The sequence below is a fragment of the Chiloscyllium plagiosum genome, chromosome 19, assembly GCF_004010195.1.
Source record: "Chiloscyllium plagiosum isolate BGI_BamShark_2017 chromosome 19, ASM401019v2, whole genome shotgun sequence".
NCBI lineage: Eukaryota > Metazoa > Chordata > Chondrichthyes > Orectolobiformes > Hemiscylliidae > Chiloscyllium > Chiloscyllium plagiosum.
Genome location: NC_057728.1, coordinates 63,591,008 through 63,604,201, shown reverse-complemented (window position 1 = coordinate 63,604,201; position 13,194 = coordinate 63,591,008). Strand labels below are relative to the sequence as shown.

Here is a 13,194-nt window from a genome sequence, read left to right as displayed (position 1 = left end):
TATACGTGTTGTGAATGGTCACTGGGACATGTTTGATATGGTCTTTCTGTCATTGGGATGGACAGCTGACCAATCTGGCAACTCCAAGTCCTGTCAGCAATGTTGGAGTTCTAGATAATTTCCAAACAAGCTGTTCAGGTATTATTTCAACCTCAGGAGCAGGTGGGACCTGAACCCAGGTCTCCTGGCTTAAACATAAGGACACTTCCACTGCACTACAAGAGCCCTACTGTGTTGGAGTTCTATGTTCCTAGCATTACTAACAGACTTGTAAAGGAGTTGTCTATCAATCAAAGGAGATAGCACAAATGTTTTAGACCTTTGCACCCAACACCAACCTTTTTTTTTTTTGCACTAGCTATCAGTTAGATACTACAGGGTCAGAGTAGAATTGGACCTGAGTTTTAAATAAAAATCACTGACTGACCAGTAACAGCTGTAAGTAACTTTGAATTTTAGTATCATGGACTGAAATAAGGAAAGAACGGTTTTAAAAACCAAGGATTACTGCATGTTTTTGAAAGTGAGCAACTCCACATGTTGGAAATTGTGACCATAACATGGTAGAATTTCATTCATTGAGAGGGAGGAATCTGGGTTAGAAACACCTGGACTAAGGTTGAATGAGGGCAGTGCTGGTTGGAATGGACTGGTGAAGGAGTTTAGCAGCAAGAATGGTTAAAGGTCAATAGCAGACATTACAAAAATAGCCCATGCTCCAAAGAAATATTCCAGTGAGGAAGAAGGGAATGATGAACCATGGAAGTTAAGATTGTTTATTATTATCCTAAATTCCAGTGAGTTCAGGCCCAATCTACTCGACCTCTCCTCCTAAGACACCCCCTTCTTACCTGAGATCAGCTTAGTGCAGAGAATGTTCACTATCTCCAATGACATTTTATCTAAAGAAAGATAGACTGATAGTAAAATGTAGTGTACGAGGGTTAGTTTGATCTTGGAGTAGGATAAAAGGTTGACACAACATAGAGAGCCAAAGGGCCTGTACTGTTCTGTACTCTTTTAAAGACCCAAAGCTGTAGTCACAGTATTCCAGTTGTGGTCTGACCAGCGCCTTGTGTAGTTTTAGCAAAGACACCTTATTTTTATACTCCATTCTGTTTGAAATAAAAGCCAGCGTTCCATTTGACTTCCCTGAGTTGTTAAACGTGGGTGCTGGCATTTTTGTCGATGAGAATTCCAAAATCCCTCTACTGCAGTTCCCTGCAATCTTTCTCCATTTAAATTATATGCAGCTTCTCTCTTCTTCCTGCCAATTTCCCCACATTGTATTCCATTTGATGAGCTTCTGCTCGCTCGCTTAATTTGTTGGTATCCTTCAGCGGACTCTTTTCCCATTTCATCCTGCCTGCGTGCCCCCCCCCCCCCCAATCTCTGCTCAAATCAAACTTGGCTATAGCTGCAGCACTGAGGCAGGATTTCACAATTCTGTCTTTAAAACATTGGTTAGGCCACTGTTGGAATATTGTGTGCAATTCTAGTCTCCTTCCTATCTGAAAGATGTTGTGAAACTTGAAAGGGTTCAGAAAAGATCTACAAAGATGTTGCCAGGGTTGGAGGATTTGAGCTATAGGGAGAGGCTGAACAGGCTGGGGCTGTTTTCCCTGGAGCGTCGGAGGCTGAGGGGTGACCTTACCGAGGTTTACAAAATTATGAGGGGCATGGATAGGATAAATAGACAAAGTCTTTTCCTTGGGGTGGGGGAGTCCAGAACTAGAGGGCATAGGTTTAGGGTGAGAGAGGAAACATATAAAAGAGACCTAAGGGGCAACTTTTTCTTGCAGAAGGTGGTACGTGTATGGAATGAGCTTCCTGAGGATGTGGTAGAGGCTGGTACAATTACAACATTTAAAAGGCAGTTGGATGGGTACATGAATAGGAAGGGTTTGGAGGGATATGGGCCGGGTGCTGGCAGGTGAGACTAGATTGGGCTGGGATATCTGGTCGGCATGGACGGGTTGGACCGAAGGGTCTGTTTCCATGCTGTACATCTCTATATGACTCAAAGTGAGGTAGTAAAGTATGATTCCCAATTGCCTGTTCCAGACCCAAACCCTACACTTAAAAAAAACACAGCTCAACAAAGTGATGGTTCATTTGATATTTAAAGGATCTTGCTGTACTTGTATTGACTGAGCTTGACTCCATTATGATATTGGGGTCAAGTGTGTTGCTGGAAAAGCACAGCAGGTCAGGCAGCATCCGAGGAGCGGGAGAACCATTCCTGATGAAGGGTTTATGCCCAAAACATCGATTTTCCTGCTCCTTGGATGCTGCCTGACCTGCTGTGCTTTTCCAGCACCACCCTCTTGACCCTGATCTCCAGCATCTGCAATAGACACTTTCTCCTCCATCATGATAATATCTGCTCCTCCACACTTGTTCAACCGGGCAGCAGACTGAGGGATATACAGTGATGTGGAGATGCTGGTGTTGGACTGGGGTGGATGAAGTCCAAAATCACACGACACCAGGTTATAGTCAAACAGGTTTATTTGAAATTATTCGAAACTTTTGGAGCACTGCCCCTTCATTAAATGAAGTGGCATATCCAGAAACTGACAATTTCCAGGCTGCTGAAGTGTCACTTTGCCAGGGTGAAAGGGGAAGTTTAAATCTGTATTTTGTGATTCTCAAAGAATGTGTCAACCTTCAGTTCTTTTTTCAGTTCAGTAAGTTCTAGAGATAAACATCAAAACCACAGCTGAGGCTGCTCAGGGAAATGAAGCCGAGCTATGTTAATGATGGAGCACAATGTAATCAATGGCCAGTTCAATCCATTAAACCTGAACAATTGATACTTAATCTTTTCTAAACTAACTGTATTGTAAATAATGTCCCAAGTTACTTTACTGGGCAGTTATAAGATACATGTTGGCACCACATTAGCAGACATTAACATAAATCATTCAAAGCTTAGTCAGCAAATAAGACTTTAAAAAGCATTTTGTTTTTGTAGTGATGTGGGAATTGCTCATTTGTTGCCCAGCCCTAATTGCTCAAACTCCAAACGCCACCTGGAGCCACATGTAGGCCAGACCAAGTGAAAATGGCAGAATTCTTCAATTTGAGAACAATAATGAACCAGATGGACTTTTACAACAATTGACATCAGAGAGAAGGTCATAACTTAGCTGAAGGTATTTGGGCCGAGGACACTACTCTGAGGAATTAGGGTTGTTGTGGTGTGTCACTACCCTTGGACTGGGAGGCCTGGGTTCAAGTCCTAACTGCTCCGGAGGTGTGCAATAGCAGGTTGATTGGGAGATCCAAGATGGCGGCAACCCAGCAGGTCTGAGTCTGCAGAGCTCTGCCCAAGACTCGGGCAGAATGGGGTGCCCACCTTCACTTCACCTGTTAAATCACTTAAAATAGTTTCTGCCCATCATCCTTAGCTATTTTGCATCAAACTTTAACAGTTTGGTGCTTTTTAAAAAATGATTAAGGGCAAGAGCACCCGCAGTTCACAACAGGCAGGGACCCCTCCCACAGCAGCAGCAGAGATGTCCGCGGCTATCGCGGGGGGTCTTACCTGTGGCGGTGATCCTGATCTCGGAGTTTGTTAAACTCTGAGAGAAGAATGATGTGTCCATCGAGGAGACCTGGTCCAGGTGGGACTTGATCTCAGTCATGCTACAGAAGCATGACTGAGAGATTTGGAAACTCGGGTAGTGTTGGAGGGGCGGAGCAACGGGCCGCAGCCTTGGAGACTGCTGCTGAGTCATCCGTAGGTCAGGTCCGGGCTCTGGAGCGGCAAGTCCGGACCCTGGAGGATCTTACTGACAGCCTCGAAAGGTCGTCGGAAAAATATTTGGTTGCTGGGCCTTCCCGAACGGCCGAAGGAAGGCCAGCTTGTGGATTTCCTGGAGCAATGGCTCCCACAGCTGCTGAAACTGGAGTCGGAGCTGGGCTGGGTACGGGTGGAGCGGGCCCTCCGGGTCGCTGTACGCAGGCTTGGGTTGGACCCCCATCTGATCCTAGTTCGACTTCAACATTATAGAGAAAAACAAATGTTGCTGGAGGCCTCCAGAGTCACTTAATACTTGCTGGGATTTTAATTTTGTAATCTTATATATTTTTATCTTGTGCTGTTTTGTTAAGTATATCTAGGTGATAGTGTGGAGGGGTGGGTGGGTCACACACTGTTAACTGTTTTATAAGATACTGGAATTTATTTTATTTTATAATGCCTGGGCCGAGGGCAGGGCCCTAGCTGGGAGAGGTTATAGAACATAGAACATAGAAGAATACAGCGCAGTACAGGCCCTTTGGCCCTCGATGTTGCGCCGATCCAAGCCCACCTAACCTATACTAACGCACTATCCTCCATATACCTATCCAATGCCCGCTTAAATGCCCATGTCACAGTCTGAGTTTCAATCCCTGTCACTGACTGAGATTCAATCCCTGTCACTAACTGATATTCAATTTACAGGCACCCTCCTTGGAAATTGATGCCATGTTCCTAACCTCCCTACACTCCAGGCCCTGCACCCTGGGGTTAATGGAAGGTAGTAGTGCCCCCTGTGAGCAAGGGGGCAAATCTCCCTCAAAATATATTTTATGTTATTTTTATTTTGGAGTAGTTCTTAGTTGTTTTGATTTAACTGTTTTAAAGAGTTTTTTTTATACGTGAACTTTTTATGGTCTATATTCAATGTCTTTTGGGTTGGGTTCTTTCTCCTGGGTAGTCTCTGGCCTGCCTGGACGATCATGGCTAGCCATTCGTTTAGGTGATGCACCTGGAATGTCAAGGGGAGCCACTCGCCAATCAAAAGGAAAAAGATATTATCAAGTCTTAAAAAAGAAAAGGTTGATGTAGCTCTCTTACAGGAGACACATCTACTTGATAAGGCACACTCAAACCTGCAAAAGGGTGGGTTTGACCAGGTGTTCTTTTCATCTTTCAGCTCAAAAAGCTGGGGAGTAGCTATTCTTATTCAGAAGAGTCTTCCCTTCCAAATGTTAAGCCAGATAAAAGATGAGTCTGGACAGTATATATTGATTTAAACCCTAATATATGGAGAGGAATACGGGATTTTGAATCTTTATTGCCTCCCGGCTCACTCTTTTAAATTTGTAACGAAAGTGTTCTCTAAGTTGATGGCTCTTGGGGTCTGCCATACAATTATAGGAGAAGATTTTAGTTGTATTATTGACCCAGAGACGAACAGGATACCTAGGTGCTCTGCAGTCATATCTCTGAGATCTAGGCAACTGACGGATCTGAATAGGGAGTTGGGGCTGATAGATTGTGGAGGTGCCTTCACCCCCAGGGTAGAGACTTTACTTTCTACTCTAACCCACACAAGTGCCATACCAGAATTGATTTTTTTTTTGTCCCCTTGACCCTTTTGAATTCGATATTGTCGTGTAAAATAGGTAATATAACTATTTCTGACCACGCCGCAGTAAATATGGAGGTTAAGCCTAGTGATGATGGGTTAGGTCCCTGACATTAGCGTATGAACCCTTTTTTATTGAAGGACAGCAAGTTCATAAAATATTTCTTGCAGGAATTTAAAATCTTCTGGGATATTAACTCAGGCATGGCCGATAACCCTTCGGTGATGTGGGAGACTGCTAAGGCATACGTGCGAGGCCTGGTCATCTCATATTCTGCAACACAGAAGAGACAAAAGGGAGAGCAACAGGGTCTGCTCGAGAGCAACAGCGTGTGTTGATAGGCCGTCCATTACTAAACTACAGCAGATCACAGCCCTTAGGACAGCCTCGAATACCGCACTTACCCAAACAGCAAAGAGGGAAATATTATTCGCAAAGCAGATATTATTTGAATAGAGTGACAAGCCTGGCAGGTATCTAACGTACCTTGCCAGAAAGGAAAAGGCTCCCCAAGCCATTACATCTATTAGAGAGAGTACCAGTACCCTGACTTATAATCGTAAAAAGATCAATGCAGCCTTTAGGAAGTATAAGTCGCAGGACTGTGAGGACAGAACGAGGAAGATGGAGTCTTTCTTTAAAAAATCTGGCCCTGTGGAGTATCTTCAATTGAGTGGCATGAGTTCTGTTACAAATAGAGATCCTCCTAGCATTCTCCCAGACATCCTCCCACATCTCTAAGGAAATTTCCAACCCTAATTCTTGCCTCTAGGTTTTATATAACCGTTCCAGGTCCTTCGAGACCTTATTGCATAAGTCAGTGCTAGAGAGTACTGACCGAGGGCGGAGCCATCAGCCAGAGCACTCTCCTTTCCCTATCCGATTTGTAAGGATTGATTATCAATGTGGTCTTCTTTTGTATAAAGTCTCGTATTTGAAAATACCAAAAGAGATCCCTGCTGGGCAACATCAGGGCAGGTGTCGTTCTTGAATGACCCCTGGCAACCCAGGAAGTACAGGAGGTAGTGAGGCAGCTTCAGAGTGGCAAAGCACCTGGACCAGACGGATTCCAGGCTGAGTTTTATAAAGAATTTATAGGGTAACTGGCCGGGCCACTCATAAACATGTACAATTACTTACATAGTCAGGGCTGCCTCCTGCCTTCGTTGAGAAAAGCAAATATTTCTCTCATTTTTTTTTAGATTAGATTACATTACAGTGTGGAAACAGGCCCTTCGGCCCAACAAGTCCACACCGACCCGCCAAAGCGCAACCCACCCATTCCCCTACATTTACCCCTTTACCTAACACTACGGGCAATTTAGCATGGCCAATTCACCTGACCTGCACATCTTTGGACTGTGGGAGGAAAGCGGAGCACCCGGAGGAAACCCACGCAGACACGGGGAGAATGTGCAAACTCCACACAGACAGTTGCCTGAGTCGGGAATTGAACCCGGGTCTCTGGCGCTGTGAGGCAGCAGTGCTAACCACTGAGGGTCTGTGGGACATGACAATATGGTGATGGTGGTGTTTGGAAATAGTAAAGGTTAGACTGTTGTAATAAAGGGCAGTAGGGAACCAGATAGAACTTTGTGACAATCATTTCACAATAATTCAATTCTTAACACCAGATTTTACTTGAATTCAAGTTCCACCATCTGTCATGGTGGGATATGAATCCACAGCCTGAGAATATTATCAGTGTCTCTGGATTACTGAGTTAGTGACAATATCATTATACAGTTGTCCTGCCTTTGAGGCATCCAATCAGCAAGGGGATCAGGAAGGTGAATGGAATGTTGCCCCTTATTCCAAGGGGTTTGGAGTGAGAGATTAGGGAAGCCTTACTACAACTGCACATCCAGGGTCCCCTTATTTAAGGAAAGGTATCATTACATTGGAGACAGTCCAGGAAGGTTCACGAGGATGATCCCAGATATGGAGGGATTGTCTTATGAGCAAAGGTTAAACAGGTTGGGACTCGACTCACTGGTGTTTAGAGGAATGGGAGGTGACCTCAGTGAGACACATCGGATTCTGAAGGGACTTGACCGGGTCAACGCTGAGAGGATACTCCCTCTCATGGGAGAGTCCAGGACCAGAGGGCAGAGTCTCAGGATAAAAGGGGCACACTTTAGGACTGAGATGAGGAATTTCCTCAGAGCACTAAGTCTTTGGTATTCATTACCACAAAGAGCAGTGGGGGTGGGGTCAGAGACAGAGGGGACGACAGATGCTGGAAGCCAGAGTCAACAGATGTGGAGCTGGCAAAGCACAGCGGGTCAGGCAGCATCGGAGGAGCAGAGAAGTCGATGTTTCAAGCTGTTTCACTCCTGACGAAGAGTCCCAGCCCAAAACATCAACTCTCCTGCTCCTCCGATGCTGTCGGACATGCCGTGTTTTTCCAGCTCCACACCTATTGACTGTGGGGTAGTGCCCTTGTGGATATTTAAGGCTGAGATCAATAGATTCTTAATCAGTCAGGAAATCGAGGGTTACAGGGAGAGGGAGAGAAGCCATGAACCTATCGAATAGCAGAGCAGAGGGGCCGAATGGCCTACTCCTGTTCCTATTTCTTGTGGACGTTCAGAGGAACGGAGGGATCTTGTGGGGTTTGTTCACAGATCTCCGAAGGCAGCAGGACAGGTTAATAGGGCAGTTAAAGCAGCATTCGGTACAGTTGTGACAGAGATTAGAAGAGGTTATGTTGGAGCTGTACAGAACTTTGGTGAGGCCACAGCTGGGGTACTGTGTACAGTCCTGGTCACTGCACTATAGAAAGGATGTGATTACACTGGAGAGGGTGCAGAGGAGATTCACCAGGATGGTGCCTGGGATGGAGCGTTTCACTGATGGAGAGAGACCGGACAAACTCAGGTCGTTTCCTTTGGAGCACAGTGCTCCCAAATAAACCTGTTAGACAATAACCTGATGTTGGTGTGACTTTTAACTTTCTTTGCAGCAGAGAAGGTTGAGTGGGGGGTCCTGATGGAGGTGTGTAAGATTAAGAGGGACATGACGGGATAAGAGAAAGCAGCTGTTCCCCTTAGTTTAAGGGTTAATAACAAGGGAGTGGATACCCTTAAGGTGAAGGGCAGGAGGTTTAGACGGGATGAGGGGAAAACATTTCTATCCCAAGTGTGGTGGGGGTTTGGAATGCACTGCCTGTGAGAGGAGTTCAGGAAGGAAACCTCATAACCTTTAAAATGTTGGCTGAGCACAATGTGCCATACCATTCATGGCTGTGGGCCTAATGTAAGTGGCAGGAGACAGTACAAACTCAATGGGCCTAAGGGTCTCTTCTCTGCTTGCTGATTCTATGGCCATGATCCCCCAAATGCCCTTCACAAATTCTGTGAAATGCACACATTGTTTTGAGAATTACGCCAGAATTTTGCTCTGAAATTTAATGAAACACATCCCTTTATTCAATAGTGTTCCTGGTTTCATTTTTATCTTTTATTATAAATATCTGGTGGATGGGAGGAGGCAGAGGGGTACCACAGAATTTAATAATAGGACCAGGAAATGGATAAAAAATCATGGAGCTCAATAAACACAAGGGAGGGAAGTGGGGGGGGGGGGGAATTAAGAAGTGCTGGTCATTGAGAGGGATATCACCACAAATCAGTCAGGCTGAATGGCCTGCTTCTGTGTTGGAAACTGAGGGCTGTGTGTATAATGAGAGAAATACATCTCCCTGAAAATGACACTACATCCGAGAAATCAAACATTTTCAACAAATGGAGCACTGATCTACACAGAGAGCAAATCTTCAAGTTTTTTTTTTAAAAAATGACCCTCCTTTGTCCTGTACTCCACCTGGGAGTTCACAGCCTTCACCCAAGGCATTCAAGAGGGCACTGGAGAATTATTTCTATCCAAGTAATCATCTGATGTGAGGGGGTACTGGGGAAAGTGGGAGATTGGCAACAGGAAATGATACTCATGAATGAGCTGGTGCATCTTCCTAACCTGTAGAATTCTGGGATCTTTTGATAATTCTCCATTCGTTTCAAAACTAGACCAGCATTGCCCCCTGCTGGTGTCAAGGAATACTGCAACTTTCCAGAGTCCTCCAGGACCATTTGTCAAAAGGTTTTATTGTCCTCACTGACGTTTCTACAGAAAATGAAATACTGACAAGCAAGCCCATTTGAGTGGCACTCCCTCCACCATCACTCAGTAGCTGCAGTGGGTACCATCTACAAGATGCCCTGCAGAAATTCACCAAAGATCCTCAGGCAGCACCTTCCAAACCCACAACCATCTAGAAGGACAAGAGCACCAGATACATGGGAACACCACCCCCTGCAAGTTCCCCTCCAAGCCACTCACCATCCTGAAATCTATCACTGTTCCTTCACTGTCGCTGGGTCAAAATCCTGCATTTCCCTCCCTAAAGGGCATTGTGCGTCTACAGTCTGCAGTGGTTCAAGGCGGCAGCTCACCCCCACCTTCTCCAGGGACAGTTACACTGAGTGATGCACACAACCCAGTAATAAAAATCCAGGCACAGTGTGGGGAAACAATTGTTTATTTATTTTTGGGACATGGACATCACTGGCTGGGCCCAGCATTTATTGCCCTTCCCTAGATGCCCCCTTGAGAAGGTGGGGGTGAGCTGCCTTCTTGAACCGCTGCAGTCCCTGCGCTGTAGGCAGACCCACAATGCCCTTAGGGAGAGAATTGCAGGACTTTGACCCAGCGACAGTGAAGTAGTCCAGCCTCTGAGCTACTCATATTTATCTATGGTATTTATAAGAAGTGCAGGAGGAATAAACGAGGGGGTGGGGAAGAGAGGGGAGAGTAGGAAATGAGGGAAGGAATTGGAAAAGGGTAAAGTAAGTGGGGAAATGCAGCAGAAAACAAGAGCTATCGTTTATCACATTACTCCCAATAATTAAAAAGGAACGGTCAGAAATCAGCTTTATTATTCAACTTAAAAAAAAGTCCAACATTTCAGTCAAGAACATTCCCAACATGGATCTGTAGGATCCTAAGAATAAAGTCATCTTTGGTTTTCTTTAAAAATAAAATAAGAAATGGAAGTCTGCTACACGCGAAAGTGGCACAATGTCACACAGAGTAACAGAAGATACTGTCTCAATCTAAAGGGCCTGGCAACAAGACTTCTACAGGTTTTACACACACGCACAGACACACCCACCCACACACAAAACACACCCACAGCGAGTATTTCTTTGTAGTTTAACTTGACTCTGGATGTTTAATTAAACTGGGAGATAATATTACGAGAGTCCAGGCTGACCTGGCAAACAGCAGCTTCCCTGATGCAATTACACAAATGTGGAAGATAATGAGTTTCGTGTTTGAGGGGGACATTGAACTCTCTGCTCTCCCTCCACAGAAAGAGACACAAAGGAGTACATTCCTTGTGGGAGGGAACTGGCAGTGTGGAGGGGAGCTGAAAGAGGGAAATGGTCTTGCATTTATATAGCACTTTTCACCACTCCAGGAAGACTCAATCAACGAAGGATGGGGATATTGTAGTAATGTAGGAAACATGCCAACCAATTTGTACATAATAAGCTCCCACGAACAGCAATGCGGTGAATGACCAGCTTTTCTTTCAGTCATGTCAACTGAGAGATAATATATTGATGCAGGACTTCAGTGGGGGAGCATGCACTGCTCTTCCTCAGTGTAGCAGCGTAGGCCCTTTCCTGGCTTAGCCCAGAGGCCAGACTGGATCCTCCGGTTAACATCTCATCCAGCACTCCCTCAGAGCTGCAAAAAGGAATGTCCATCTGGGTCAAGGCTCTGGGCTCAATACCAGGACCATGAGAATCGAAAGCAGACAGGGAATTTCAAATCAGTCGGACTGGGGATGGGGGGGTAGGACTCTATTCCTGACAGCTGCTGCACAGCTTCAAGATAGTCACAATCTCGCAACACACGCTCTTGATACTACACTGCACCAGATTTCAGATCTCACAGAACAAGCTGCAAATACTCCAACCACATTCACTCACACGTGCAGCTTAAACATAGCCACATATTGGAACACTGAATCCCAACTACAACACACACACACACACATTAAATTAAAACATCCAACAGTGGCCGCTGGTTTTAATTCTCCGGCTGGGAAGCGATCCCAAGCAAGTATGCGGCATCCTTTGTTCTACGAACAAGTTCCAATAAAAAGTAGGTATTGAGCTGCAGGGAATTCTAATCCAGCAGAACTCTGGGTGACCTGGCGTTTGGGGGTGTGTAACAGTGAGTCCTCAGGGTGGTGGGAGAGAGAGACACACACGCACACAGGCCGCAGTGACCACAGCAGTCCTCATGACTTGCCCACCTTCATGTACGATGGGATCGTTCCCCGAGCAGTCAGGCCCTCAAACCTCTTGTAGGTGTAGTTAATGAAGACCCAGTCCTTCGATTTATAATCCGTGTCAGTCATGTTGGGCGCTGAGAGAACAAACAAAGAATGAGACGTGTTTAGCCACAACTGAAAGACTCGGCACCAACACAGCACTGAATGACAGAACGGTTGTAGCACTGATGCAGGCCATTCGACCCACTATACCAGTTCTGGCCCTTTGCAAGATCTCAGCAGCTTATCCCATTCCCCCTCCTGCCTGACAATAGCAGGTCTAATGAGTTAGAGATAACTAAATGAACAAACGTGCATTGAAATGGCACCTGGCACAGCCTTGGGACACTCCAAGAGGCCGCACAGCCAATGAACAACAGGCAGAGGAGTAAGTTACTTAGTGCCTGGAGCCAGAGCACGAATGGTCACTGAGATACTAGCTCCACACGTTCAATTTTTACTTAAAAAAACCACACGATTGGGCTGAGATTTTTAATTACTGATCCAGCAACAACTGCCAGCCAGTTATGACAGCATCACAAACTCTGACCAGCGTCCAGCTGAAGTAGTGCAGTCCGTGATTTCACAAACACGTACAGCAGCGGCTGGATTGGCTGAATGGTAAGTATTGCCTGACCTGCTGTGCTTTTCCAGCACCACTCTAATCTAGACTCTGGTTTCCCGCATCTGCAGTCATTGTTTTTACCTTGTTGATTTTGACCCTACTGAGAATCCTCTTGCAAGGATGCCTGCCTTGAAGATAAAAATCTCTCAACACCAGATTATAGTCCAACAGGTTTAATTGGAAGCACACTAGCTTTCGGAGCGATGCTCCTTCAGGTGGTAGTGGAGGGCTCAATCCTAACAGAATTTATAGCAAAACTTTAGTGTGATGTAACTGAAATTATACATTGAAAAATTAATTGTCTGTTAAGCCTTTCATCTGTTAGAATACAGTGATAGTTTCACTTCTTTCATGTGTAATCACAAAACCCTTTTTTTTTAAAAAGTTGCATTCTCAGGTTAGCTGTTAACAATGGTGATCGCTAGAGAATATGTTGAAGGTGCTGGCCCCCTGTGTTCTCTGTCTATGACCTGATGTTTAGATTGATTCTAATCTAAAAAGTGAGATAACGGAGTTCTACATGAATGCGTGCAGTTTTTGAGCAAAATACAATGTAACCCTGCAAGTACAAATTCACCCCACAAAATATATGTGTACATGTGGGTCTTTGTCTGTCTGTGTGCGTGTGTCTGTCTGGGTTGTGAGTTGTGAGTGTGAGAAAGTGTGTGTGTGTGTGTAGTGAGTGCACATGAAAGAAGTGAAACTATCACTGTATTCTAACAGATGAAAGGCTTAACAGACAATTAATTTTTCAATGTATAATTTCAGTTACATCACACTGTAAATTTTTGCTATAAATTCTGTGTTAGGATTGAGCCCTCCACTACCACCTGAAGGAGCATCGCTCCGAAAGCTAGTG

General features: G+C 45.1%; 1 protein-coding gene across 1 annotated transcript in view; it reads right to left on the bottom strand.

The window, feature by feature from the left end:
- Positions 1-10,378: 10,378 nt before the first annotated feature.
- Positions 10,379-13,194, bottom strand: part of LOC122559447 (serine/threonine-protein kinase 38-like) — a 64,308-nt gene continuing 61,492 nt past the window's right edge. The window contains exon 14 of the mRNA XM_043708897.1: positions 10,379-11,805. Coding sequence (XP_043564832.1) covers positions 11,678-11,805 — 128 coding nt within the window. The 3' untranslated portion in view covers positions 10,379-11,677. The remainder of the gene's footprint in view (positions 11,806-13,194) is intronic.